The sequence below is a fragment of the Cololabis saira genome, chromosome 12 (assembly GCF_033807715.1).
Source record: "Cololabis saira isolate AMF1-May2022 chromosome 12, fColSai1.1, whole genome shotgun sequence".
In the NCBI taxonomy this organism is placed as follows: domain Eukaryota; kingdom Metazoa; phylum Chordata; class Actinopteri; order Beloniformes; family Belonidae; genus Cololabis; species Cololabis saira.
Window position 1 is genome coordinate 32904095 of NC_084598.1, and position 27893 is coordinate 32931987.

Genomic DNA, 27893 nt, shown 5'->3' on the forward strand with positions numbered 1-27893 from the left:
TATTATCATTATTATTGTTATCATCATTATTGTGATTAGTATATTTATATTATTATTATTATTATTATTATTATTATTATAGATACCGGATAGATGAATGGATGGATGAATGGGATCCCTGGGTCTGGGGCCCTCCGTTGTCGGGCCCACGCGGGTGTCGTCCTGTTGGGGGGTTCCCTCTCTCCGGGCCCGTTTCTGGTCCCACCCGCTGCCTCCGCGGCGGGGCGCCCCTCTGGTCCTGGAGGGCCACTTTTGTGGGTGCACTTGCCCGCGTCGGCGGCCGGGGTGGCTCCGTCTCTCCGGGCAGGCTGGCCCCTGCCGGGTGGGGGTTGTTGGCCTGGAGGGTGAGGGCCTCCTGACCACGTGTCCGGCCCGGACCGGGTGGCCGGGGATTGCCTGGGTCACGGTCCGCTGCCGCCGGATCCCTGGCTGCTTCTTTCCGTGTCGTGGGGGCCCCGCACGCGGGTCTCCTCGGCTGCCGCTGGGAGGGGGGCCTGCCCTCTTCTCGCCCTCTGTGGGGTTGCTGGTGGCCTGGGTTCTGGGTTCTTCCTTGTCGGCCTCTGGTCTCGCAGGTGGCGGAGTTGCCTCCCCCCCCCACACTATAGATACACTTCAGGTGGAGCTTTGATAGGATTAACACACACACACACACACACACACACACACACACACACACACACACACAGACAAACACACACACACGATCATATACATAAACGCACGCACACACACACATAGACATACAGTACACACTGGCTTGTTCACCTGCACGCTTGCTCTGTAGTTTTTGGGGTTAGTTAATCGCGGTAGCTTAGTTTAGAGTGTGATCGGATCTCAAGATTTGGGTCAATTGCTGCTCGTGTTTTGGTCGGCTCCGTGTCGGTTTTGTGTTTCGTTTGTGGTTTTTGTTGCAGATTTCCAGTGCTTGACGCGTGTTCTTGCTTCCTGGATTGGCAGTGGATGTCACCAAAATTCTGATATTAACAAATAGAGCTATAAGTGATCAGGCAGCCGTTTAACCTTTTGCAAAGTGTGATAGAGTGTATGTATATACAGTACACACACACACGCACATGCACACACACAATGCAGTTGATTTAAAAAAAAAAAAAGAAAGAAGAAAAAGAAACAGCTACTAAAGGAACAACTTTAAAAAATATTATTCACCACATGAGCCAAAGTTGTATTTCAGTTTATTAATTTACGCAGTCCATCTTACAAAAGCTTTATTTGTACATTCATTGCCACTAAGAACAGTAGAAAAACTTTCAGGACATGCACGTCTTAATGTGGAATTTAGAGCCTGTTATTCTTGATTAGTGCTTTATTTACATCTCAAAAAAACTGATAGTATAATACAAATAGTACATGCAGTACACATGTAGGAACGAAATCAGAAAGCTTTTCAAGGTATCACTTTAGAGATGTCTTCCATCATTGGCCAGCAATGTCCCACACTTAAAACACTGCTCCAACACACTTTTTACTCTCTTTATATACAATTCACAGGCCACAACACTAAACAGAACATTTCGTTGGTAATCCAACAAACCTTTCAAGTCAAGTTCAATGATTGCAAAGGAACTCTCCCAAATTCAAACATCCTTTATGTCTCATAGATCAGAAGATTTCTACAACATAATGTGTTTTGGAACCCACCGAATCATTAAATAAACCTTTCCCAGCTGTTGCCACCGTTTGGCAGCGCTCCCTGTATGTGCGATGAAACTATAATGCTGTAGTGAGCACTACGACCACAACCAAAAACATAAAAAGATAAAAAGATAATTTCGATGACACTGCATTACAACAAACTGCTGTAACAGAACAAAAAGCAAGAACAAGTGTTGTGAGTCTTAAGGTTTCTTTTTTCTGTTTTACATTTTTCCACCTGAGATTAGATTTCTTTGTAAGATAGCGAGAGACGAGTGAGACCAAGTGGCACTTAAAAAGGCTCAAAGCACTGATTAATACTAACTGACATGTAGCACTTTCAAGGCAGGACTTTGTTGTTTCCTCTCTGCTCTGCTTTGAGGAGTAATAAAAGAAACGAGGAGATCTGATGTACAACACAGCACTTTTACTACCGCCTCAGTCACTCTGAATCTGTGAAACTGGAATGCTCTGTGGCATCGAGTAGTCATTATGAGTTTTCAAACGGGGACAACAGTGGCCTAACTGCATTTATTTATTTTTTTCCTTTTTTTGCACCGATATGCTCGTACCGTTGTGTGCAACACACTAGTCAGTCGTCTCAACAGACTGGCTTTTATAGGGGCTGGTTGGCATTTCGTAGCAGTGCATATTCAACAACTGAGTTTTGGTAAAATAAAATAAAAACACACTTCTGCTGCCCCTTATATTGCCTCAAATGCAGCATCTGGTGGGGAGGCGTCAGTACTAAGAGTGTACTGTAAAACCAAAACAATGCAGTCAATCAAATAGTACAGTGTAAGGCATCTTATAAAAAGGTAAAAATAATACTTCACATTGTTAAAAAAAAAAAGATTCCATCTCGAAAAAAGGCCACATTGTCATTGCAAAGGAAACCCTTACACTTATATTTGAACTGATTATGACTTGTTACAACATATATGTGCTTTAATGAAAATGATGCAACAGCAATTTGATGACATAAACGAGTTTACATTTTTAAAAGTATTATTAAATATCAAGACAAAGAGGGTCATTTCAAATGAACATTAAAATTATTTAAAGAGTATTTTCCTTCAGAGCCTGGAAATGTATATATTTGAATAGATAGTTTGAGTTTTTCTAAAAATCCTCAAGTTTTAGATCATGACAGCCCTTAAACAAGCCAATCAATAAATGTATGACAGATTGCTTAGCATATATTGATAATATCGAACTATAATCCTACTAAGGTCCTGCTTACACCTGCTTTTAAAACCCTATCTGAATGCAGACAGCTTGAAACCGGTCGGACCACACCTGGCATCAACATGCATCTCGAGTAGCATCCTATAATCAGATTTTACTGCATTTTCAAAGAAACCGGTACATGACTTCTGTTTTTTTGTTGGTTTTACCTGAGGCAACAAAGCAGAACACCACATAACCTCTGAGCTCTGGTGATTTTTGATTAACTTGTCCAGCAGTATTTTACAGAAAAACTGTAAATAAAACTAAAGAACTTAGACAGATGGAAGCAGACATGCACCACGTCAGGAATTAGAAGAACTAACGCCAACTGAAACAAGTCCATGACGATGCGGTTGAGTGCTGGTTGTCTGTTGTCACTCCACTCTAACATGACGGCACTGACGAGTGAACGAGGAAATCCTTCTGCCTGCACAGCAGACAGTTATGTACGTGGTCCAGGAAACGTTGAGTTTACACTGCTAAAAGGTTCTGACCACACCAGACCACTTCCTATTGTGGTTAAAGTGACCGGTTTTCCTCGAAATGCCTCGAGTATGCATTTATACGTGTACTTTACGGCAGTCCACTTGAGTTCTGAATTTAATACCAGGTGTAAACAGTGCCTAAAGAGGCGTAGTGTAACGTCTTGTAATTCTCATTCCCTTCCAGACTTTAATACTGGATGACATGATGGGCTCTAAACTGGTGAGATAAGTTAATGATCCTTATACGAGGTCCTAGAAAGCTTATCGGTGATTAATGCAGAACTGAATGCTCTAAACTAGAGGAGTTGATTAAAACAAAAAGCAAAGTAGAAATAAAAACCAGCTGAGTGGAAGCAAACATCGGATGAATGCAAATGTGCAGTTCTGTTCCACAGAGTATCAGAACCTGGTAACAACTACCCCCCTCTTTCTGGAAGGCAATAAAAAAATGCCTTTTAAATCAAAGCCACAGATATTATTAAAAAAGATACTTAAAAAAGGTGCAATTCTGCATGGAAACCTGTGTTTGTCTCCAAAAAGTGGAGAGAAAAGCCTTCTCTTCGATGCACTTCCTGATGTACATATGTTTTGAGAGGATAGTTAAATGGAGAGTGAGATTTCAGAAGGACATTACAGACATTAGTATGTTATCTGGAGTGCATGTGTAAAACGTCCAGACGAACCCCAGATCCTCACTCTTCCAGGCTACTGTAGTATGTGAATATAAGAATAATTCAGTGTAGAGGTATGTGCTCGGAGAAAAAAGGAAAAAAAAACTAACAAATCTGAATATCAGACACAAACACAATCATCAGCGATTACGCAACAAAACCTATGCTGTTGTACTACATTTGGACCAGGGCTAAGTTACTCCGAACGTTGTGTAAAGTTGTTTTTGTAGTCGGTGCAAAGTGACGATCTTCACACAGAAGGTGTGTGGACGTATCCACATGTATACAATAAGAAGCATCCGCATAAACTGAGAATGTCCATTGTCACAAAGCCTCTCATTACTGATTTTTGCCCCCCCCCCCACTAAGCTTCTTCTGTGATGTAAATGAGGCAGCTCAGGCAAAGTTGGAAGGCTAGCATGATGTGACAACAAAGCTCAATGATTCAGCACATTTTCTCTACATACAGTATGGCTAATTTCAGAAGGATCTCTAACGAAGCATTAATGCTCCGCCGTGTTCAGACTAAATAGACCACTGCACTCCTGGAGGACAGTGCTTCCTTCTATGCATGCATTTGCAAATTCAGCGGGACGTTTCTCTGATAAAAACACTCCTGAATCTGGGGCTTTCACAAGCTGCTCTCCAGACCTAACCGGCTAATCAAATCTGGTTTGTGCTGGTGTAAACGTTTACACCTGAAAATCTCTCTGACATGCCATGCTGTCAGGTTGTTGAATTGTTCCTATGTCTCAGTGGCTCCACCCATGGATAACCGTGTACATCCATGTGTGTGTGTGTGTGTGTGTGTGTGTGTGTGTGTGTGTGTGTGTGTGTGTGTCAGTCAACACCACGGCTCTCGCCGGGCTCTTCCCCGAGCGAGACTGTCGGCTCTCTGCCAGGCGCTCTTCATCAGCTCCAGAGCCTCGCTGCAGCGCTTCTGCACCAACGGATCAGACATGTCTTTATGGGGAAGGTCAACCTGTGCAGTGAGGATATAAGTGAGGGTTGTGCCACCACAGTGAAAGTAGATTTGGATAAAACATTTTCTATGTGCCGTTCTGGAGGAGTTTATGGTCTGACCTGGAAAATGGCTCTCCATGCGTGGTCTAATCCCTGTAGCAGTCGATCCCTCTCCTCACTCCCGCTGAAGTACAACACCCATGGAGGGAGGAACTGGGCCCGATCTTCTGCGAATTCCTAAATCAGAAGGAAAAAGCCGGTCTGAGGACTTGCATTAGATGATCAAAACACACAAATAATCCTTACGATGAATGCTATAAATAAGAGTATCACACAAGAAGATCCCTGCAATTCACCAGGGCACGCAGGAACTCAGGAACATGACGCATTAGGAAAAAAGAAATTACAGGAGATCTGAGTGACAATGAAATCACAAAACTATTGGTTGCTTGCGTTGGGGAAGGAACTTCTCTGCAGATCGCAAGTGATTCATAAATTGAAAAACACATCATGACATCAGCGATCATGATTACTGGAGTAGCAGTGGGTGGGGATCAATTTGAGGTTTTTTAGAGGTCTGTCTGAATGGTCACATTTTCTCCCTCCTGCTGAGTTATGTTCAACAAATAGATTTTGCGTCTGGAAGAAGTTAGATATTAATCCGCCATGTTGAAAACAACTGTTGCTAAAGAAAGTTCACGGTTATATATCTTAATCGTAGCAACCGTTGCTAAAAAAATAAGGGACAAAACACACCTGAAATGAAATCCTGAAATTGGATAACATGGAATTTGTGTCAGTAACGAAGACTTTCCTCCCTCTTCAGGCTTTTTATTAAAACATAAATGAGTGGAAAAAACATTCTGGTAGTACCTTTTAACATTTCAAGCACTGACAGTTTCTTTGATGAGAAAAACAGACACTTCTAGCTTCAGGTCATAAAAAACATTATTGGTGAACTTTCCTAGGGAGGAGGAAAGTTAATTAATAACAGGAGGACCAAGGGAGGAGCTTATTCAAACATTAAAGTGGATTGTTGTTGGTTTGTGTGTGGACACTTAATAACTGCAGTAGAATTTATAAAAGATTAAAAAAAAAACTAAAAAAAAAAAACACACACACAAAAGCCTGCTGGAGTACGGAAGAGTATTAGGGCCGGGTAGGAAAAAAAATATTTGAGAAAGGAAGATTTTTTTTTATTGTGCACTTCGAGAAAAAAGTCGAAATGTCGAGAAAAAAGTTGAAATGTCGAGATTAATGTTGAAATACAATTTCGAGAAAAAAGTCAAAATGTCAAGAAAAAAGTCAAAAAGTTGAGAAAAAAGTCAAAATTTCGTGAATAAAGTCGAAATGTTGAGAAAAAAGGCTACATTTCTTTATTCACAAAATTTTGACTTTATTCTTGAAATTGTATTTCAACATTAATCTCGACATTTCGACTTTTTTCTTGAAGTGCACAATGAAAAAAAATCTTCCCCTCTCAAATATTTGTTCTACTCCATGGCCCTAATACTCTTCCGTAGCTGGAGAGCTATTGACAAGTAAACAATATAAATCCGAAGTGTGACATACCCTTATCCACTGTAGTTAATAACCTTACATTTTATTTTCCCGATGCACGAGCAGGAGCAGCTAGACAGATACTCACAATGACACAGTACTCTTTGTTGGGCTCCACACCGACACAGATAACGTCAGAGATGTCAGCGCTTCCCAACGAACGGAAAAAGCTGGTCTGGCAGTCCTGATGGCAGGTGAGCAGCTTTCTGTCCGTCACCACCAGGCAACATGGGATACACGGGGTGGGGGCAACGCCCTGGGGGATGACCTGAAGGGAAGGTGATCACAGCTTCATTATATGTTGTCTAAATGAACAACACCAACACTTAATCATGATGATATTATACATTTATTACGTTATGAAGCAAAACCCTTTATGTTCTTCCTGACAACGATTCACCAACTAATGTAGTTTAGCAGCTAGAAAAACTTCTATAAAGTCATTAAAAGAGTAAGATGACTAATTGAAAAAGAAAATATTCTCCATCTCTCTACGTACCCCCTTGGAGACGGACTGGCAGAGCAGCTGCATCCAGTCGGCCATGTCCTGCTCATTGCTGGCGCTGAGCACCAGAGGGGGGCGCTCCGTCAGGATCACCTGGAAGGCGTGTGGACGCTCGGTGCTGTTTGAGCGTCGACAGCCTCCACAGTGCTCTCCTCTGTGGGGAAAGGAGACACAGAGAAGTTGAAGGCGTCACAGTTAAAAGATTATTTTCTCTCTGCACGCTTTCCTTTTTCCACAGTAACAATCTCAACAGCCAGAAGCTAAAGCTTACCCCATGGTGACAGACAGCAGAGGTGTCACATCTGTCCTCTCTGAATACAGGTACAGAATCCCATTACTGCGTGAAGACAAAATACATTAAGCCAAACAAAAGAAATATGTATGTATGTGCCCTCTCTCTTGGCCTCTTGTTTTAGGAGATGTTAGCTAATCCATTGCACTTCATTCCTCTTTGCTTTCTCAAAAGGTAACCTCAGTTACCGTTTACAATGTGGACAAAATTCAATTAATATTCTATAAGAGTTCTTTTGTAACTGCAAGTTCCTGTGCTGCTACTGATGTAATAAATAACACATGATTGTTGTCCTGTAATAATGCAATTATTACATAGGAAGTGACATGCAATGTGTTTGTAAAGAAAGCTGACGGAGAAACGTCACTTCTAGCAGCTGAGAGGGGTGCTGACGGGGTAGTGACAGGGTACTGACGGGCACCAGAGTTATTATCGTTCACGAAAACGAACGAAATAACGAAAACTAAAATTGAAAAAACAATTTCGTTAACTGAACTAAATAAAAACGAAAATTAAAAGACAAAAACGATAACTAACTGAAACTATATTGCGTTTTTAGAAAACTAACTAAAACGAACTGAAATTATAGATATAATTTCCTCCGTTTTCGTCCCTGTCAATATAAGCCTCTTGGTATGATAAATTTATTCCGCTCTGGCCGTTTATCTCCAACTGGCAGCTACGGCACCTTAACGCCTCACGGCCCGTGACGTCAAAACTAAAACTAAATCTAAAACTAATAAAAACTAAACTAAAACTAAGCATTTTTGAAAATATAAAAACGAATAAAAACTAGCAAACCCACACTAAAAACAAGTTAAAACTAACTGAATTGAAGGAGAAAAAGTCAAAACGAAATAAAACTAAACTAAAATGAAAAATTCAAAACTATTATAACCCTGATGGGCACAGCCTGCCCGTACCTGAGAACGACGTAGCAGCTCTTCCACAGCTCTTTGCCCAGGTACGTGGTTCCAGACATGTACTGCAGAGTTCCTTCTTTCATGCTGGAGGAACCTCCGGAGGGGGGCGTTTGCCGCCGGGGAGACAAAGTCATGTCCAGAGGATCCTCCCAGTGAATCAATGAATAGAGCTCTATGGATACTTCAGAAACCTATAAAAGTAAAGAAACATGCAATCAACGAGTTAATAATTTATTTAAAAATCAGGTAAAGATGCTAAATACTTTCACAGTAAAGTTAACATTAGTTAAAAGGAGAGCTCATTTACTTTGACTGCATAGACTACGGTACTTTTGTGCAACAACAACAGTGTGCTGTCTCATTTCCAGATAATCTTAGGCTAAAACTCGCCAGCAGGTAACCTTGTTTGCTTGTATGACTCTAAAGTGAGTGACTCTAAAGAATCGGACACATGACTTCACGTTGTGACATATGTTTTTTTATCTTGATTGTTTGTATCACTCGAGACAAGCTATGCTTTGTTAATAAAGCGTGATTGAAAACAGAGGTCCTTTGTCTTCTGTTACTTTCATTTGTCGTGTTTATGTGCTTCTTGAACACCCACAATGCACCACCCGGTCATCTATGGACACCTTTTTAGCTCAAACATGAGACCACAGAGCTTTTACACCACAAACGGAGCATTAGTGCTCAACTTTTTAAATGTGCTGGGTTTGTAGAGCAGTGTAAGGCTGTATTATGAACAGATTATAATAAAGTTTAATAAATAAAAAGCAATTTTAGTCTCGCTGTTTACTGAGTTTCTGATGTTTAGTGTATTTCTCTCGGAAACCAGATTTGTACTAAAACGGATTTTGAGCATCACTCTACCTCACACTGAGACTCCTGGGAGACAAACTTGTTGAGAGCCAACTTTTCCATGGTGGCGTCTGTCAGAACGGAGGGGTAGGGCGGCTCACGGCAGCCCTGAACCATGGCTGATTTGAGAACAGACAGGAACCATCTGAAAATTAAAAGGGGAAATAGATTGGATGGCATGGGAGAGACAATCATTGGCTTGTTGAATGGATGATAGGAAGTCAGTACAGCCAAATAAGCAGACTGGGCCTGAATGCATTTACCAGATGATCCTACCACTAGGTACAACTTGAAGATCTAAGCAGAAAAATTGATTCTTGACTCTTAATACAACAGATTATAGGCCGAACAGACTTGCTGCCTCTTTGGACAAAGACATTTTCCCAAAGACACAATAATAACAGATAAAAAACAGGATCAATCTTGGATGTGTCGGATCAAATAAGGAGTCAAACGTATAAAAAACAGGAGACAAACACAAGGATAAACTCACAAAGTCAGTGAGACGTCAGCTGTATCCAACAAGAACTTTCTCCGCCTGTTGGTGCAAACCAGCGTCACCGTCTGCTGGTCAAGGCCCACCTATGGCAAAGAAGTATTATCGCTAATTTATGAGACACAAAATATATCAATCAGGAAGTTTAGTGGCCAACACATTACAACAAAAGGTGAGTTTCCACTAGCGGGGGTAAAACCAGGCAGACGGGAAACCTCTAACAGGGCTGAGCCCCTTCAGCCGGCATGTCTTCATTAGTCTGTTGTCTGTAGCAATTGAGATTAAGGCCACGTTTACACGTAGCCGGGTATTTACAAAAACGGATATTTTCCCCTCTACGTTTTCAAAGATATCCTCGTTTACACGGACTCGCATGAAAACGCTGTTAACGTCATGCCAGCCAATCAGAATCCTGGAAAAAACATCAACAAATGACACGTGTAACTTCCAGTTAAGGCTGATTTATGGTTCTGCGTAACACCAACGCAGAGCCTACGGCGTAGGGTACGCGGCGACGCACACCGTACGGCGCGCATCGCCGCGTACCCTATGACGTAGGCTCTGCGTCGATTTAACGCGGGACCATAATTCAGGCTTTACTTCCAAGACGGAACGAGTCTTTCGTTTGGAGTGACAGAGAAGTGGAGTTACTTTTAAGTGTGACTTTAGAATATAAAACAGGTAAAATACAAGAAAATACAGGTCGCACACATGACGCTGGTGAGTTTCTGGTGCATAATGTGACGTTCTGAAGCTTAAATCTCCGTTTTCCTCTGTTTTCCTCCGTTTTCCTCTGTTTAGACGCAAACGTGAAAACTGAGTTTTTGAAAATCTCCACTTTGGCCGGAGTTTTCAGAAATGATCGTTTTTGGGGGCTTTGAGCTGCGTTTTCGTGTAAACGAACGGCCAAAACGCATGAAAACGCCTCAGTTTTTGCTTCGTGTAAACGGGGCCTAAAAGAACCCCCCATAAGAGGGCTGAATGTGATTTAGAAAACCCCCAATCAGCAGAGACCCCCCGCCAGGTTGTTCCTCTAGGTCAGAGGACTAACAGGCGGACCAGGACCGGACCCAGACCTATAATCAATACATTACTGAGGGATTCTAGATTTTCTCTTACTTTCTCTCACTGAATAACAGAAAGTGGGGGCATAAGATTATAAGAGGGGAAGAAAGAGAAACTGTAAAACTGTTCGATAGTTAAGATGTGTTTATATTCATTTATTATGAAAATGTGTTGAGACAGTTAACATAGAAAAAGGGAAATTCAAGCTGCTGGTAGGTTTCATTTTATTTTTCAAAAGCTATTTTATTTTTTATTGCAGTCCTTCTTTAACCTAATAAGAGAAAAATATATATGTGTAGTTCAATGTACATTTATACTTCAATGTTAAGTGAAAGTATTTTTGAATTTAACTTTGTTTAATTTAACAGATTCAGATGTTGATACAACTATGAGGCTACTTGAATATACAGGACTGTCTCAGAAAATTAGAATATTGTGATTTTCTGTAATGCAATTACAAAAACAAAAATGTCATACATTCTGTATTCATTACAAATCAACTGAAATATTGCAAGCCTTTTATTATTTTATTATTGCTGATCATGGCTTACAGCTTAAGAAAACTCAAATATCCTATCTCAAAAAATTAGAATATTCTGGGAATCTTAATCTTAAACTGTAAGCCATAATCAGCTATATTAAAATAATAAAAGGCTTGCAATAGTTCAGTTGATTTGTAATGAATCCAGAATGTATGACATTTTAGTTTTTTTTTTTTTTTTTTTTTTTTTTAAATTGCATTACAGAAAATAAAATAACTTTATCACAATATTCTAATTTTCTGAGACAGTCCTGTATTATATGTGTATGTGTATATATATATATATATATATATATATATATATATATATATATATATATATATATATATATATATAAAAAATGATGTTCTGGACCTTCGCTTGAGTAAATTTTCTCTAACTGGACCTCTTAAAGTTTTAGTTGAATACCCCTGCTCTATGTCAATGTTCATGTACTGAGAACATATCCCCACTACAGGAACATTTCTTCGCCCTGTAACGGTTCCTGAAGGCTTGTTTCACGGGTGTGTTCCTGGTAACGGGGACACGTGTCAGTGACCCCGCCCCTGAAAAGCTACCTGGAACCCCCCACTAATGGGAAAGCACCTAAACATTACCACCTCATAAAAATGGTTCCTGAAACACCAAGAAACTCGATTGGATCCTTTATATAATTGGGAAAATATTAGTAAAAACAGAGCCATGTGTAGAAAAACACAACACTGCCTTGTTTAACGTACAGAAAGATAGTCCAGCTCGTTGTAGGAAACAGCATCTTCTACTGTGTAGGGCTTCTCTGCTGCACCTGCACAGGAACACACAAGGTACAACAGGCAGGAGTTTATCTTTATGTATGTTTTCTATCTTTCTAGAGCTCTGATATAATAAACACATGATGCACCAAAATGTTTTACACTTAAAAACTCTTAGATCTTCTCCAACAGGTAGACAGTATTAACTTTCAAACATTAAAGGGGACCTATTATGACATCTAATACCTATTTTAAACAGGCCTTGAATGTCTTAAAAACAAGCTTTTGATTGTTTTTGCTAAATAAATTAGAAATTCAGCCTCTGAGCCATGTCTTTAGCATCCCATTCTCTAACTTCATTATCTATGTGGGATTCTGAGTGGGCGGGGAGGCTATGATAATGAGGCACTGTGCTGATTGGCTGCCTGAATGACGCGATACACCGCTACAAAAAAATGGCGGAAGCTCTGGCCGGTGGAGTTAGTTGTGGGCGTGTTTTCACGCATCGGAGGCCAACCGATGTAAATCCTGCCCGTCGTTACGCAACGACGGGAGCAGAATCTGAACGGCTCGTAGAAGCCACATCACACTGGACGGCTCATCCGGGTGGCTGTACAGACACTGCAGAATTTGGTTGCTTTCCTCCTTCTCTGAGTTGGCAGGCTGAGGGGAGACCACTTTCTATATGTTAAAGCTAGAAAAAATGTGTTTTTCATAATAGGTCCCCTTTAAGTAACCACATCTAAGAAATATATTGTAACATCCAACATGTCCCCACTACATTTTCATAACAAACGGCGTAAAGTTGCACCATTAATTACCAAACCAAGCCGCCAGTAACGGTTTTTAACCCACTCACCCTTTCTTAGCAAGTAAATGTAACAGTCCGTGAGCAGCAGATAAAGGGGCTGCAGGTCTCCCTCCATGTGACCCGTACTCATCCGCACCATCTGAGAACAGAGATGAAAGCATCCATATATTCTTGTATCCAACTAAACCCTCTTTAATGATAGTATTATATTTGATTATCTACTTGTCCTCCATGATTTTTAAAGAGAAGATTTTAAACATGTTTTTAACACATTATAAATCTAATGTTTCATTTGCAAAACCGTTGTGGAAAAAGTGACTGAATACAAAAGGCACTACTTTAAAACTACCTTACAACATGTCTACTGAGTCTATAAACCACTTCTCCAAACGTGTAGAAGCTTGATCATTCTGAAACCAACAACATACTGCTTTATTTCTGTCATTTAGTATTTCATACATAATTGCCCCATTAAGTAAAAAACCATGAGCCCACACATGCATACATTCACATACACTTCCTCTTAAATGCTTTTCTCTAGTTTCACCTTAAAGAGCTGCTCCTCGTTTTCTCTGAATACATGAATCATTAGTAGAAGCAGGTGATTGTTGTCCACCCTGAAACACGAACGGTTGAGAACATTAGATGCATAATGAACAACACTACAACAAAAAAGCTTTTTCTTTTTTTAGGTTCCTTACTTAAACTCTGCCGGATGAGAAATTTCAAATGGACTGAGCTTCTCTTCTTGTAGCGGTGGTTTTGTTTCCTCATGCGTGAAGGTTTGTGTCCGTGTCTCCCCCGTGTTCCCCTCCTGCTTCACGACGGGTCTCTGTCCCGCTGGTGCTTCTCCCTCTCCTTCATTTTCAGTGCCACCTGAAAGAGCCTGTGGTTGGCTCTGCTCTGTAGAGTCATTGTGGCCACCACTCGTGTCAGCAGAGTCTGGACTGTTGGGGGTAACGGAGCATAGCTCTGCAGCCGTAGGCGAGGTCTGCAGGACGCTGGAGCTCTGGGCCCGACCGGGACCAGCTGTCTCTCCTGGGGCCGGGTCGGGCGGCTTTCCTCCTGAATCCTCCCGAAAGGGCTGCTGTTCAGGAGGCTCCGAACTCCCGTCACAGCCGACAGTGCTTTTCTCTTCCTCCTCCGGGTGCTCCCAGGCCCCGTTGAGCCGATTCATGACGTCCCGGAGGGGTTGGCCAACGCTGTCCATGGAGGTGTCCGTCATCTCCGGGATCCGGAGGAGATCCTCTACTCCGACCTCATCTCCCTCCTCCACAACCTCTGATCCAATCCTGCTTCTGCTCAGCTCCCCGTCGCTGTCCAGCTGCACCAGCGTGGAGTTTGCTGAATCAACATCCTCCCCGGTGAGGGCGGCATTGTCCAGTTCCATGTGTTCAGAAGAGACCGAGTTGAAGGCACTCCTGATGGACTCTGTGGATCCCTTCCCGCGTCGCTTTTTGGCTGGTTTCCTTCGTTTGGCCATCCTGGAACAAGAGACAGTTAGCAAAGGCTTCCAGTCAAAGATGATATCATCCTTACCGGATTTTGGACTTTTGACCGTAAAAAAGTCTAGAATGGTAGCATTTACCACACTGATAGCAAGACGTAGAATATTGTTGGGGTGGAAATCCCCAAAGCCTCCTTCTATTGCCTTATGGCTCAAAGATATTATGGATTTCTTAAAATTGGAAAAAATAAAGTTTACAATTAGAGGTCCATTAGAAAGGTTCTTCTCGAGCTGGCAACCATTTATTACTTATTTTGAAAATTTGAGAGTACTTCCAAAGGACTGAGCTGTTGTCTTTGTTTTTTGTTGTTTGTTGTTTTTCTATCCCTAAAAATAGTAAAAGCCCAACAACTGATACATTGGTATATAACTCTGGGGGTGATATATGACAACATTCCGATTCAAGTGTTTACTAGTATAACTTGTGACTATTACTGGAATTGATAATTGTTGATCTAAGAAATAATTATTAATCTCTAGATAACCCATTTCATTTTCATTTTATTTTCTTATTTAAGTTTACATTCATTGCCCTACTATTACTTTTTTGTTATATCACTATATTACTATCTTTTTATTATTTTTTTTTAAATGTTTTATTATTATTATTTATTTTATTTTTTATTTTTATTCTTTTGCTATTCCCAAAGGAAAATGAATGATGATAACTGTGGGGGGGGAGGAATGGGGAGAGGGAGGAAAAAAAAAAGGGTATGTTCATCTGTTTTGCTCTGTATTGTGGAAACAATCTGCCAATAAAAACATATATATTAAAAAAAAAAAAAAAAAAAAAAAAAAAAAGGTGATATCATCCTTCACGCCGGATTTGGAGGCTGCAGTACCTGATGACCTCAAGCTCGTTGCTGCTGATCTCCGTCTCGTCTCCCGTAGCGGTGAAAGCGTGGTGGTTGGCCACATGAACCGGCGTGACGTTTGCAGAGGTATTTGTGTCTGAATCCTCATTGAACGGGTTGTATCTGGATGTCGGGCTGTGTGGAGAAAGGTGAGCAGCCACCTTTCCCTTCGCTGTGCCAGAAGGGACGACAGTGTCACTGATGACTGTCTGGGGATCAGAGCCACTGGACCGTGGGCAGCTGGCCTGATCAGTCAAGTCACCCTCTACCACAAAAAGTAATACAAAGATACCGGTTTAATGCTAAAGATGCAGTTATACATGTTCACCTCTATGGAGCCAAGGGAATACACAGTTATTTCTTTAACTATTAAGGTTGACCAGAAAAAAAAATAATAATAATTTTGTCTTAAGAAGTAATTCAGAGTGAGTTATTTCTGAATGTGTGCAAGTATGTGTGTTTTTTTTTTTTTATATAAAAAATTAAGAACTGATCAACCAGATAAGCCAGCAAAACACTGTGTACTCCCTTATAGCATAGCACAGTCAATGTTAGAAGCTGCAGCAGTCTTTATAGTGCTTTGGCATCGTCAAAAAGGCAAAAAACAAGGTAAGTTAGACATCAAGTAGATAGACAGGCAGCAGCTCTCGTTGCAGAGGCCCAGCACAGGCCTAGGTCAAGCGTTACTACAGAAACCTGTAAAACTGGGTTATTTTAAACTACAAATCTGTGTTTGCTGTAATTAATCAAGGGCACTATGCACTATTGGTTACACCCTGCTCACACGTATGCGTTAGAAGCGTTGCCAGCGTTGCCAGCGTTGCCAGCGTTGCTTTCCATCAACCACTGCAGAACTGAACCGTCGGTTCCTTTGCGTCGCACAGCTAGCACATGCCAATTAAATCATTCATGGGGCCAGGATTGTTTCAAATATCCGACTTACTTGTGTATCAAGCGGGAATAACTTGGATTGGTTGTTAATCGGTGTGACGAAAGCACATCAGAAAAACTATCAAAGTGCTGCTGCAGCGTTCCTGTGTGAGCGGGGTGTAATGGCTTTTTGATTGTTTCTGATTGTTAAAAACAGCTGCTTGACTTTAACATGCTACTGCAATGTTCTGGAAATGACAAGCACTACACTTTTTACAACAAAATCAACTGAACTAGAACAAGCATGAATTTCCTGTGAAAAGCAGATTACTATACACACAAGGAAATCCGCCTTCTACAATCAGTTTAAATGAACTAAAAATACCGTTGATCAGTAACTGAGTTAAGCTGAACCTAGGCCAGTGCAGGAAGAGGAGACTACATGACATTTGGCTGCACATACAGATACACGGTAGAACAAAAACAGAAGCTGAAGAGGTGAGTACCAGCTGCTTCAGGCGTTTATATATTGCTCTGGCAAATTATAAGGCAGAGTGAGCATTTGGGTCATTCTCCTGATAAGTAACACATGCAGAACATGACGGACAAGACCGACAACCCGCCCAACAAGCAAACCCAACACCTCCCACATGAGCCAAGCTTACAAGTGTATGACAAGTCTTCGTTTTTACGTTTACACATTTGCTCGTTCAGATTAAAACCAACAGTATGATGCATATATGCCGTCACCTTTGACTACAAAGGCAAAGGGTGTTTTATTATTGGATGACTCTCTATTAATATTCAACTTTCACAATAAACTAATGTATTTCTAATTATTGGTTCATCAAATAAAACTTTAAAAAAAGACTATATTCCTGATGACAGAGGAAAAATACTTCAAATGTATTCAATCAGAGATGTTCCGATACCATTTTTCTTTTTCCAATAGCGATTCTGATACCTGAGCTTTGGTTAATGGTCGATGACAAGTATTAATTCAACACCATTGATTTTTTTTACATTTTTCTTCTTTTAAATGTACAACTTAACAGTTAATTTATTTAGTTATCAAATAAAGAATATATCTTTAATAAATAAACAAACAATTTCAAGTACAGCCAAATGTATGTCAAATAAAAAGTTATTTATATTTTGACTTTTGCATTCACTGGTGATTAAAATGTCCATCATAAAGCTGATTCCCTGAAATTCTTTTGACATACACTCACTCTTCCACCGTTTGGAGAGAACAGTTTCTGACCTGGGAAAACGGTACCATGACTACAGATGTTCAATTAACCAGTGAAATCCAGCATTTTCAACAACCAGCAGGGGCTGGTCACCCTAAATGCTCAAGAGGGTTGCAGATGTCATTATTATTCACTATTATCAACATTTATGCCACTGGTGGAAACTGCAGCCTTGCTTAATGAGTATATTTGATCTTTGCTGGTGGGATTTTCCAGCCTAGAATTGAATTAACTAATCTTAGATAGCCTACTCAAACCACGTGCCACTGCTTCTCCACCTCAGGATTAAAAACAGGAAGCTGCAAGGCAATATTGCAACTACTTCCTGTGCTGGTGCTCAGACCAACAATGAAGGAGAAAAAAAAAGAAAGGCTATTGATACCATGTTTAAAATTTAAAAGGTATTGAATGGTGCATACAAGTAACGTAAATACTCCCTGATCTAGATTCACTTATATTATTTTAACAAAATTGGTATCGGAACAAGTCTTTTTTTATACCAAGTCATCAGCAACAAAACTCAGATCCAAATGCTCATCATCCATGAACCCCCAAACACTGAGGCACTTCTACCCATGTTCCTTTGATTAAAGCTTGTTTTTATACCTTCGGATAAAGCATTTTCCAGCAGTTAGCTGTTTTTACAGTACAGTACCCATCATGCATTCAGAAGAAACTGTGGGATGGTCATGCCAGAAATGTGGAAAAGAGAGAACATGGGATGGAGGGGCAGGGAGGGGAGGCTTGACCAATGTCCCACCTTCCCAGTCTGCACTTGTCAATGGCAACACAGGGAAGATGTCACCAAAATCATAATCTAAAAAAAGGAGGGATAACATTCAACATTAGCAAGGGGTAAGAGGAGAGAGGAGACTGAGTCAATGGTACAGAAAACATAAAACAACATGATATGTGGTATAAAAAATAACAGAACCAATGAGGGAGAAATAGAGAAAAGGGAACTGAAACAATGCACTTTGTGAGGGTTGATGACGAAAGCATCGACTTTGTGCTGCAATTACCCCAATGACAGTATTTTGAGTCACAAGTCTCTAAGGGATCCTTCTGATAAAAGCAGTGTAAGCACGAGTCACGAGACTTTGAAAGAACTGGCTCAACTACCTCACCCATTCCATTTGGTTGACATCACACATTTCTGTTCTTGCATTTGCAGTCAGTGTTGATTAAATCTCAAAACCAAACATAAAACATTCTAAATTGTGTTTGTAATTCAGTCATTAGAAGAATAAAACATAATGATAAATATCCAGGTTACAGTAATGTCAGGACACGGTCAAATATTCAAGTGAAATTAGATATTGTATGAGTCACTTTTAAATGGAAAATACTTTGGCGATATGTGGCCCAGGATATCGATAATATCACGATATTTTCGATATTCGATATATCGATATATTGATATATCGGTAAGAGCGATATATCACGATATATGGGACTGAAAAAGAAAAAATACCTATAAAAAGGAAAACGTCTGTAGTTATGCATTTATTCAATGCTAAAACTTCATACAAGAAAGTGCATTTGTATATTTCCTCACTGTCTCCTAGGCTTGTAAATGTAAACACTGAACAGCTGGACAAATTAAAGTGCATGAACATTAATAACATGTTTTATATAAACCAAGACAGTGCACTGCTTTGTTTCTAATACTGAAAAGTCAGTAAGCAACTTAATTTTGCACAGTACCTCACTGCCTCCTAGGGCTGGGTATCTATTCAAATAATAATCTATCGATTATCACCATTTGATTCGATTTGATCCAATATTGATGTGGATTAGTGTTATTAAAGAAAATGTTTGCGCTGTTGCCTGAATTATATGACTGTAAAATAACTAGTGAAATAATACTTTCACAAATAATTATTGTGAAATAACTACGAAATAACTCAAATAGGCTTTTCAATATGCCTTCTTTTCCAATATCCTTTTAGCCTGTCTAATTTATTCTGTCACCATACACATATTGCCATGAAGCATCAGGCATTTTTCACTTATCATGACAAACTGTATCCGATAACAGAAGAAACCAAACAAGCTATAATAAATATAAATAATATGAACTTCATTGAACTAATATAACATTTTGAAATTTAAGCTGAAATATCCAAAGCACTGAACACTGGTTTTGCACGGGTGGGCGTGTGTCTGAGTGTGTCCGTGTCGTGTGTAAAGGCTGATTTATGGTTCCGCGTTACACCAACGCAGATTTACGCCGTAAGGTACGCGGCGACACGCACCGTACTGTAAGCGTCGCCGCGTACCCTACGGCGTAGGCTCTGCGTTGGTGTAACGCGAGCCGCTCTCCTCACGTGGAGCGCGAGCGGAGCGGGGTCCGTTTCTTAACGCAGCTGGTTGTCTGTGTGAGCGGACATTAACGCACATGGCAGCTTAAACACCAGTAACTTCCAGCATTAACAGTGCTGCTCAGCCCGCTGTCTGTACGAAGTAACCCGTGGTTCTGTATTTTCTGAGCTGGTTTCTCAGGCGGCCGCTTTGATATGTTTGTTTTGTTCACGAGGGCAGCGGGGGCGGGCGGGGCAGAGCTTGAACAATAGTGCGGTGACAACCGCGTAAACCATTATGTGTGTTGTAATAAAATATCGATATTAGCCGACAGTATATCGATTATTTATTGAAACAGAGAGCACAACAATATATTGAAATATCGATTTTTTTCCCCACCCCTATCCAGATGACTGTAAAATCTTATGGATAGTATATTGTATTCTGATAAAGTGAAGTGGGTGGAAAAATAGACTGAGTTATGAACTAAATCATTAGATAACAATAGTCTTACCTTCACTGGAGGGAGCTATGGCGCTGTCATCCCACTCCAGGTTGGTGGAGGTGAGTGAGGTGAAGGAGTGCAGCGACAGGCTGTCTGAACTGGGCAGCCTTTCCTCAAAGTCCAGGAGGTTCTGAGGTTTGTAGTATTCAGGCATGTACGGGGCCACGTCCAAATAGGGGACATCCTAAACCAGCAAGACCAAAAGTAAGATGCTATACATGCGCTGCTATCGTTTACAAGCTGGAATTCTTTTCTTAAAGCAGCACTATGTAACTTTTCCACCATCCAACAGGTTTAATGACACCTCTGTCATGATCTGAGGGGTCTGTATCGCCTTCACTGGCACTATGTAACTTTGAGGTGCATGGTAGGAACCCTGCCACACTAAAAAACTACACATTTTTATGGCTTTGACTGCTTTACGGCATACGTCACTTCCCCTTCCTTCCGGATTCGTAGTCGAGACGAAAATGGGCGGGGCGTGGAGCGCAGAGCTCAGCAGAAGCTGGTAACCCGTTGCTGTGTTGTGGCTGCAGCAGCTCCACAAAACAGACGTGGGGAAAAGATCGCTAATGGTTTAACTTTTCACCGCTTTCCTGCTTGGAGGCAGAACCACGGAGGCCAAGTATCTGATATAACAAAGAGTCGTCGGCTCGGTTGGATCGCGGCTGTAACGACCAAAAATAACCTTCCACAGTTGGATCATTCACACAGGTTTTATTCCCCACTTCTCCAGCTAAACGCAGTTGCTGGCCAGCTCCCTGCGGTGCGATTAACCCCAATCTTCAGATAAAACTAGTTTGTTGAGGAAAAAATAACTATTTGTAGCTGCAGAGGAAAAAAATTATTTCACGAGAAAAACAAAAATATTGCTCATGCCTCAGAGCCTCTTCAGCATAATATAGCGGTAAAAAATAAGAAAAGAAAAGTAAGAGTAATACAAAACATGTACTGTATGTTGTACTATTATACAAATTCATTGAAACACATGGCGAGTCAAACATTTACCAAAGCAGCTGCCAAACACTCCTAAACAAGGTAAGTGAAGAGGCGGGTTGTGCAGAACTGCGGCAGTAAGTCCTTATCGGAGCTCCACTCTTTGATAGGGATTTCATATGGATCCAAACCGTTAATAATCATTATTTTCTCCATATACCGCTCCCTGGCTCCCTTGTTTAAGGTATCTCGGTAAATTCCAGTACCTTTCCAGCAGTTTAACATCTTTCTTTTGCGTTCCGTCTGTTCACTAGGTGAAACAGAAAAGTAGTTTTGAAAGCCCGTCCCGTCTTCATTCGCTATCAAAACAAATGCACGCGATGGGGACAGGATCTTTCCGGCAGTACGTGCTGGTGCTCATGGGAAATGTAGTGTTCTTTCTGGTAAAGCACTACCGATTTTGTCCAAAGGAGCCGCCAAACTCAACAAAAGCTGAAAGTTACAATGTGCTGCTTTAATGTAATGAAGTTTATACTGACCAGCTCAAGATCGAAGCGGATGAACTCCAGACCCGACACCAGTGTGAGAAAGAGTGTGAGGTGGTCATGACTGCAGACCAAAGCATTCCTAACAGGGAAGGATACAGGGACAATTACTATAAATAAAAAGCAATAGTGGAAATAGTGATTCAAAAAGAAAAAAATAACTGAATATGTTGCATATATCTTTCAACTATAAAAACAATTTAAAAAAATGTCTTACTTGAAATAATACTTTTGCAATAATGCTCGATTCTCCTGGAAGAGGCGCAGATAGCTCTCTAAAGAGCTCTCACTCAGTGCCAGGTACAACCACGCCCGGCCTACGAGGAACAGAGAAGAGAGCTTTCTAGCATATATAACCCACTGAATAATGAATGGTGCTTTATTTCAGATGAAGCCTCTTTGAGGACGCAATAAAGATATCTCACTTCGGCCAAGGTTTGTTGCTATGTGCTGAAGCTCATCGATCTGTCGGACCGCCTCCCTCCTGGTGAAGTGGAGGACCAAGACCCAGTAGCCAGATGAGATGTCCTGCAGCCTGAAACAGAAATAAAACCTGATGGATGAAGCCTAAACAGGAACTAACGGGCCACAACAACAATCACAGAGGTGTCATCGAGTGCACAAATATTTATATTAATGTTAACTGGGCTCAATCAATTTTTTATTTGAAAAGTCACTGGATTCTTTTTGCCATTCTTGTCTTTGACTGGGGGGTAAAAAGGTATAAAAAGTGTTTTAGAAATAAATACTTTTTATTAATAATATTATGACTATTATTACTACTACTACCAATATTATTACTTTTATTATTATTATTATTATCATTACTATTATTTTATATATATATATATATATATATATATATATATATATATATATTATATTATAATTATTATTATCATGTCAGTCGAGCACCAGACAGACTTTGCGCACATTTTCAACAGATCAGAGCAGACAATCGCTTATGGAATCAGTTTTCACTTTGACGTCCCACATATGCAAAAATATAAATACATATACAGTACATGCTTTATTCCAGCAATTTTCCCGATGCACCTATGTACACGTTTCTTTCAGTAAATCTCTTACCCATAGAGTAGGGCATGGTCAAGATGTTCGCAGAGACGCTGTAGGACCCGATCGTGATTTCGGATAGCTGGAGTTTCATCCTCACAGGCTGCAAAATAACTCTGCAACTGGAAAGAGACATTGTTTCTCAGAACCTCGTTAAATAGTTTAACTGCCTTCAAAGAGAGTTACAGGCTTTCAGTGCGCATGCAGAAGAGGCATATAATGCATTTCTTTTCACTGATGACATGGAATTTATTGAATTTGAAGAATGGGCCATCTGTAGCGATCCTGTAGCTTGTGCTGGTCAGAACCCTGACTGTAGGCATACTGGATTACAACAGTCTACAACAGACCGCCAACACGGTTATCTAAGAGTTCAAAATACAGTACATTAAAAAAAACAACCAAGTCATTCCCAAAGTGAAGAAATGTCTTAATAACACAATTAAATTAAGTAATGTCCTCATTCCAGGAAGTCCAGGAATATTCTGCTGACATTTAGAAAGAAGACTGAAAGCAAAACAAATAACACAAGAATACATTGATCCTGACAGTAGGAAAGACCTGAAAGAGTATTACTAGGAAAGATACAAGGGACATTTTGTGCTTTTTAATCCTAATTCGGTCACTGGTTCTGCGGGTATTTCTGAACACCATAAATGGAGACGGTGTGTACGAACAAAGCTACAATTTCTACGATGTTCAGGTGACGTTGAGGATCAAATGTGCCCTTAAGATCCTCATACAGCACTAAAAGAGACATGAATAATAAAAGTGTAAGTTGGGACCGCTTTGAGGTTTTGTCTCACAGAGAGACCATTTATATCCTGTAACTATTTTCACATGACCAAGTAACAATGTTTGCCTGAGGTAAACACTGCACACTTAGTTAGAGACTTGAGGGACAACAGTTCATAAACCTTTTTCATCACACTTATGCTGCCATGACTAAAGGAAACAAGCAAAATAGGCGGTCAGAAAGTTGTGGAAACTCTTAAAACCACATACGTGGAGATTGTATTTTGGGTCTATATCATAATACATTACATTTACCAAATGCTATTATCCAAAGCAACTTACAAGCCACAGTTAGCATGGCAGAGTAACTGCAGTTAAGATACCATTCGGATATAGGTTAATAAGTCTGAGAAGAAGGTAATCTCAAAAGGAGATCGCCCTGTGTGACGAGAAGGCAACGCCAGCCGATCTTCTTCTGATGAGTGCCCAAGGAAGGGGTGTAAGCCTTTAAGTTTACTTCAAATACGCAGTTGCAGACTCTGGATAAGCTTCTTATGCGAGTGCTAAGGCTGTGCGATTTTGCCCAAAAATAAAATCTCGATTTTTTTCTCTCAAAATCCGATTTTCAATTACGATTACGATTATTTTGTGAATTGACAAAAGGCAAAGAAATGATTTCAAATATGCTGTTTTTTTATTGAACATTTGCCCCATTGGGCTTTAAGTGCAAACTTTGCTCTTATTAAACCAAAAATGAATGAATAAAGTGCAAAACTCTGTAAAATAAGTTGGAAAAAAAGTTTTAAAAAATATAATAAAATATAAAGTTTTATCTCTGAAAAAAAAAAAATCAGCAAATCAGCACTTGCAAACATACAGTAAGTTATATTTCCAATTAAATAAAACAAGACATTTTCTAATTAAACTAAACTGGGTCTTTGCATGCTAAATAATAATGCAACCCATGAAGGAGGTAGAGGTGTGTAATGTCAGTCATTACATTTGCTATTCACATTTGCAAGTTTTTTTGCAAGGAACTACCGGTGGCATGTTCCAACGCCCCCTCCTACACTAAAGAGCCTCTCCGATGGGGCACTTGTCGCAGGTATTGAGAGGTATTTCCATCAATCATTAATATGGTATCAATCATTAATATGTGTGCAGACAAGGTAAAAAAAATAAATAAATAAATAAATTAATTAAAAAAAAAAAAAAAAAAGTGAAAAATCGATTTTACGATTTTCACGTTTTAACATCGTTCTAATTACATAATCGTGATTACGATTTAAAATCGATTAATCGAACAGCCCTAGCGAGTGCCAGCAACTCGTGTTTGATTCAGCCACCAGTGCAAGTTGGTGAACAGAGGTGTAATATGTTGATTTCAGGATTTTAGGTTTGATTGAAGACCAGCGCCAGTGATACAAATCTTTTTATAGAACAAGCTGGTAGGCCAGAGGACATTGCAGTGATCAAAGTGGATGCCTGTACAAAGAGCTGGTTGGCATATTGAGTCATAATACTTGATTAAGCTCTATGGAAATTAGGACCAAATGTACCTGTATCTGGACATCAATTTTCTTAATAACTACATCATGTCAAAAGTTTATGTTTAAAAATGTTTTAATACTTAACAGGTCAGAATAAGCCTAAATAGCAGCAAGGAAGAAAGAAAAAAGAGAGAGCTCATGTTTCACAAAAATAAAAGCTTTCTAATGAAATCTCTGAATCATGGGACAAATGGACAGACCTGAGAAATAACTACAGATGTTAACATGGTTTTGAAAAGTGAGTGCAAAAAAACGTACAGGCAGAAAAGGGTGAAGAAGGGTTTTGTACGCCAAAACCTCCAGACACAAACAGTTTCTTCCCCCAAGCTGTTGCTCTGATGAACTCTCATCACTCATAGAGTCTCAGAGTAATCAATCACTGTGCAATAATAATTATAATAATACAATAAACCACAATCATATGCTGTAACAATGCACCTTTCAATAAACATGTCTACCTCATACTGCTGCACCTTTCAATTTTTGTAATTGTATATATGTTAATATGTTAATAATGGGATGATTTAATGAGGTTTAATGAATTCAACACCCATAAAACAATCGGTGTTATGTATCACAAGTTTTATGGGTGTTGAATTAATTAAACCTCATTAAAAATCAGCCCATATATATGATTTTTTTTATATGATTTTTTAATAATTACTGTTTTGTGATATATAGTCTAGATGACCATGAACACATCACAAGTGGTTTGACCAAAGTCAGTGGTATGTATCACAAGTTTTATGGGTGTTGAATTCATAATATCCAATATCAAACCAATTCAACCGTGGTGTTTAGGTTTCAAACAATATATAAAAATAAATTCCTTTGGTGTAAATATTTATATATTAATATAACATTTTACTATACTGTGGAATTATAGCCACATATGTGTCTTAACAACAACAACAACAACAACCAGCACTAGGACTCCTGGGTGGAATGTGAATATTTTATTGAGGACTCCAACATTTTTTTGAAAACACATTAAAGTCTTATCAAAAACAAGGGAACGGTTGTCATTTTCAGTGCATCTTATTACCACAATAACCATTTCAAAATGTGAAAATGTTTTTTTAATTGTATATATGTTAATAAGAGCTGTCATTTGTCTATTTACTGTACAGTGAGCGAAAATAACTGGAGTCAAATTCCCTGTCTGTCATGTTCAAACTTGGCCAATAAAACCAATTCTGATTCTGATTCTGATTCTGAAGAAGATGCAATGAAATTACCAGCAGATACTCATCCTAGGCAACTATTTTTAATTCTGAAATTAGGAGTAATGATAACCTTCTGGCTAGGGCTGTTCGATTAATCGATTTTAAATCGTAATCGCGATTATGTAATTAGAACGATGTTAAAACGTGAAACTCGTAAAATCGATTTTTCACTTTTTTTTTTTTTTTTTTTTTACACCTTGTCTGCACACATATTAATGATTGATACCATATTAATGATTGATGGAAATACCTCTCAATACCTGCGAGAAGTGCCCCATCGGAGAGGCTCTTTAGTGTAGGAGGGGGCGTTGTAACATGCCACCGGGCATCCCTCAAGCCAGATGCGGTAGACCGGCTCGTGTTCCTTGCAAAAAACTTGCAAATGTGAATAGCAAATGTAATGACTGACATTACACACCTCTACCTCCTTCATGGGTTGCATTATTATTTAGCATGCAAAGACCCAGTTTAGTTTAATTAGAAAATGTCTTGTTTTATTTAATTGGAAATATAACTTACTGTATGTTTGCAAGTGCTGATTTGCTGATTTTTTTTTCAGAGATAAAACTTTATATTTTATTATATTTTTTAAAACTTTTTTTCAACTTATTTTACAGAGCTTTGCACTTTATTCATTCATTTTTGGTTTAATAAGAGCAAAGTTTGCACTTAAAGCCCAATGGGGCAAATGTTCAATAAAAAAACAGCATATTTGAAATCATTTCTTTGCCTTTTGTCAATTCACAAAATAATCGTAATCGTAATCGAAAATTGGATTTTGAGAGAAAAAAAATCGAGATTTTATTTTTGGGCAAAATCGAACAGCCCTACTTCTGGCTGAGGATCACACTGCGGATTTTGACTGAGGAATGTGTTTTACAACAAGGCATGCCGCCGCAGTGTGAGGACAGAGACCAGTACTATCGTTCACTGTAGACACAGAAACAAAGTATGAAGTCCTGCCTGAAAGCTTGAGCATTATTAATACAGAGGTAAACAAAGACCTCATAGGCAGCAGTTGTTATATCAGCAAGGGCAAGGCCCTTCCAGGTCATAAAAGTTGGACCTTTCTTTAGACAGTAGATGCCTACAACCACTGGCCATTGTGAGAAAGTGTCCAGGTGACCGGTCCTGTGGGGGGTCTTACCTTCTTGACGGAGAGGGAGATGTTTTCCAGGATGCGATCCTTCACTTTGAGTTGATCCATCACTCAGTCAGCTGACTCGAGGCTAGGACTAGCAGGCTAGCTCAGCCCACCATCACAACTCACAAACCGGCGTAGAAAAGCTCCGGGTTGTCGGCTGCGGACTCCAAAAACTTTAACACCGTTAAATCAAAACCATGGTGTTCGTCTGCAGCGAGCAGCATGCCAAACAGCTGTTTTACCAGCCAGAAACACTATAGTTTCCTAACACAACTCTCGGGAGGTCGGCGGGTGTGACATTCAAGCCGGTTTTGTTGGTCATACTTTAGTGTTACCGCTGGCAATTGTCGTTTTTTTCTTCTTTGGCGTGTTTAGCTTGTTAATTGATCACTGCAGCGGATGCTAAAGCGGCTACATCTGCTCAGTGTCAGCGGAGCTCCGACGTCACGGGGTGACGTCACCGGCAGACCTCAAGCACTTCCAGGACTGAAAGGCTGATTTATGGTCCCGCGTTAAATCGACGCAGAACTTACGCCGTAGGGTACGGCGTAGGTCTGCGTTGGTGTAACGCGGAACCATAAATCAGCCTTGAGAGGCGGTGAAAA

General features: G+C 39.9%; 1 protein-coding gene across 4 annotated transcripts; it reads right to left on the reverse strand.

Moving 5' to 3' along the window:
- Positions 1–1176: 1176 nt before the first annotated feature.
- Positions 1177–27726, reverse strand: plekhm2 (pleckstrin homology domain containing, family M (with RUN domain) member 2). Of its 4 annotated transcripts, none has more exons than XM_061736663.1 (20): positions 27292–27726; positions 22649–22755; positions 21985–22094; positions 21777–21876; positions 21554–21641; positions 20088–20262; positions 18030–18086; positions 15135–15318; positions 13487–14269; positions 13333–13402; positions 12834–12924; positions 11963–12027; positions 9634–9722; positions 9153–9285; positions 8283–8473; positions 7339–7404; positions 7062–7221; positions 6651–6830; positions 5123–5239; positions 1177–5021 (listed from the first exon to the last, which is right to left on the reverse strand). In XM_061736663.1, exons 1-20 carry the CDS (start codon positions 27349–27351, stop codon positions 4884–4886), a joined length of 2964 nt encoding a protein of 987 aa, XP_061592647.1. In that variant the 5' UTR covers positions 27352–27726; the 3' UTR covers positions 1177–4883. The 4 variants fall into 4 exon arrangements, with proteins under 4 accessions (XP_061592647.1, XP_061592645.1, XP_061592648.1 ...); XM_061736661.1 differs by having other exon boundaries at positions 15135–15411; XM_061736664.1 differs by lacking the exon at positions 18030–18086.
- Positions 27727–27893: the final 167 nt, after the last annotated feature.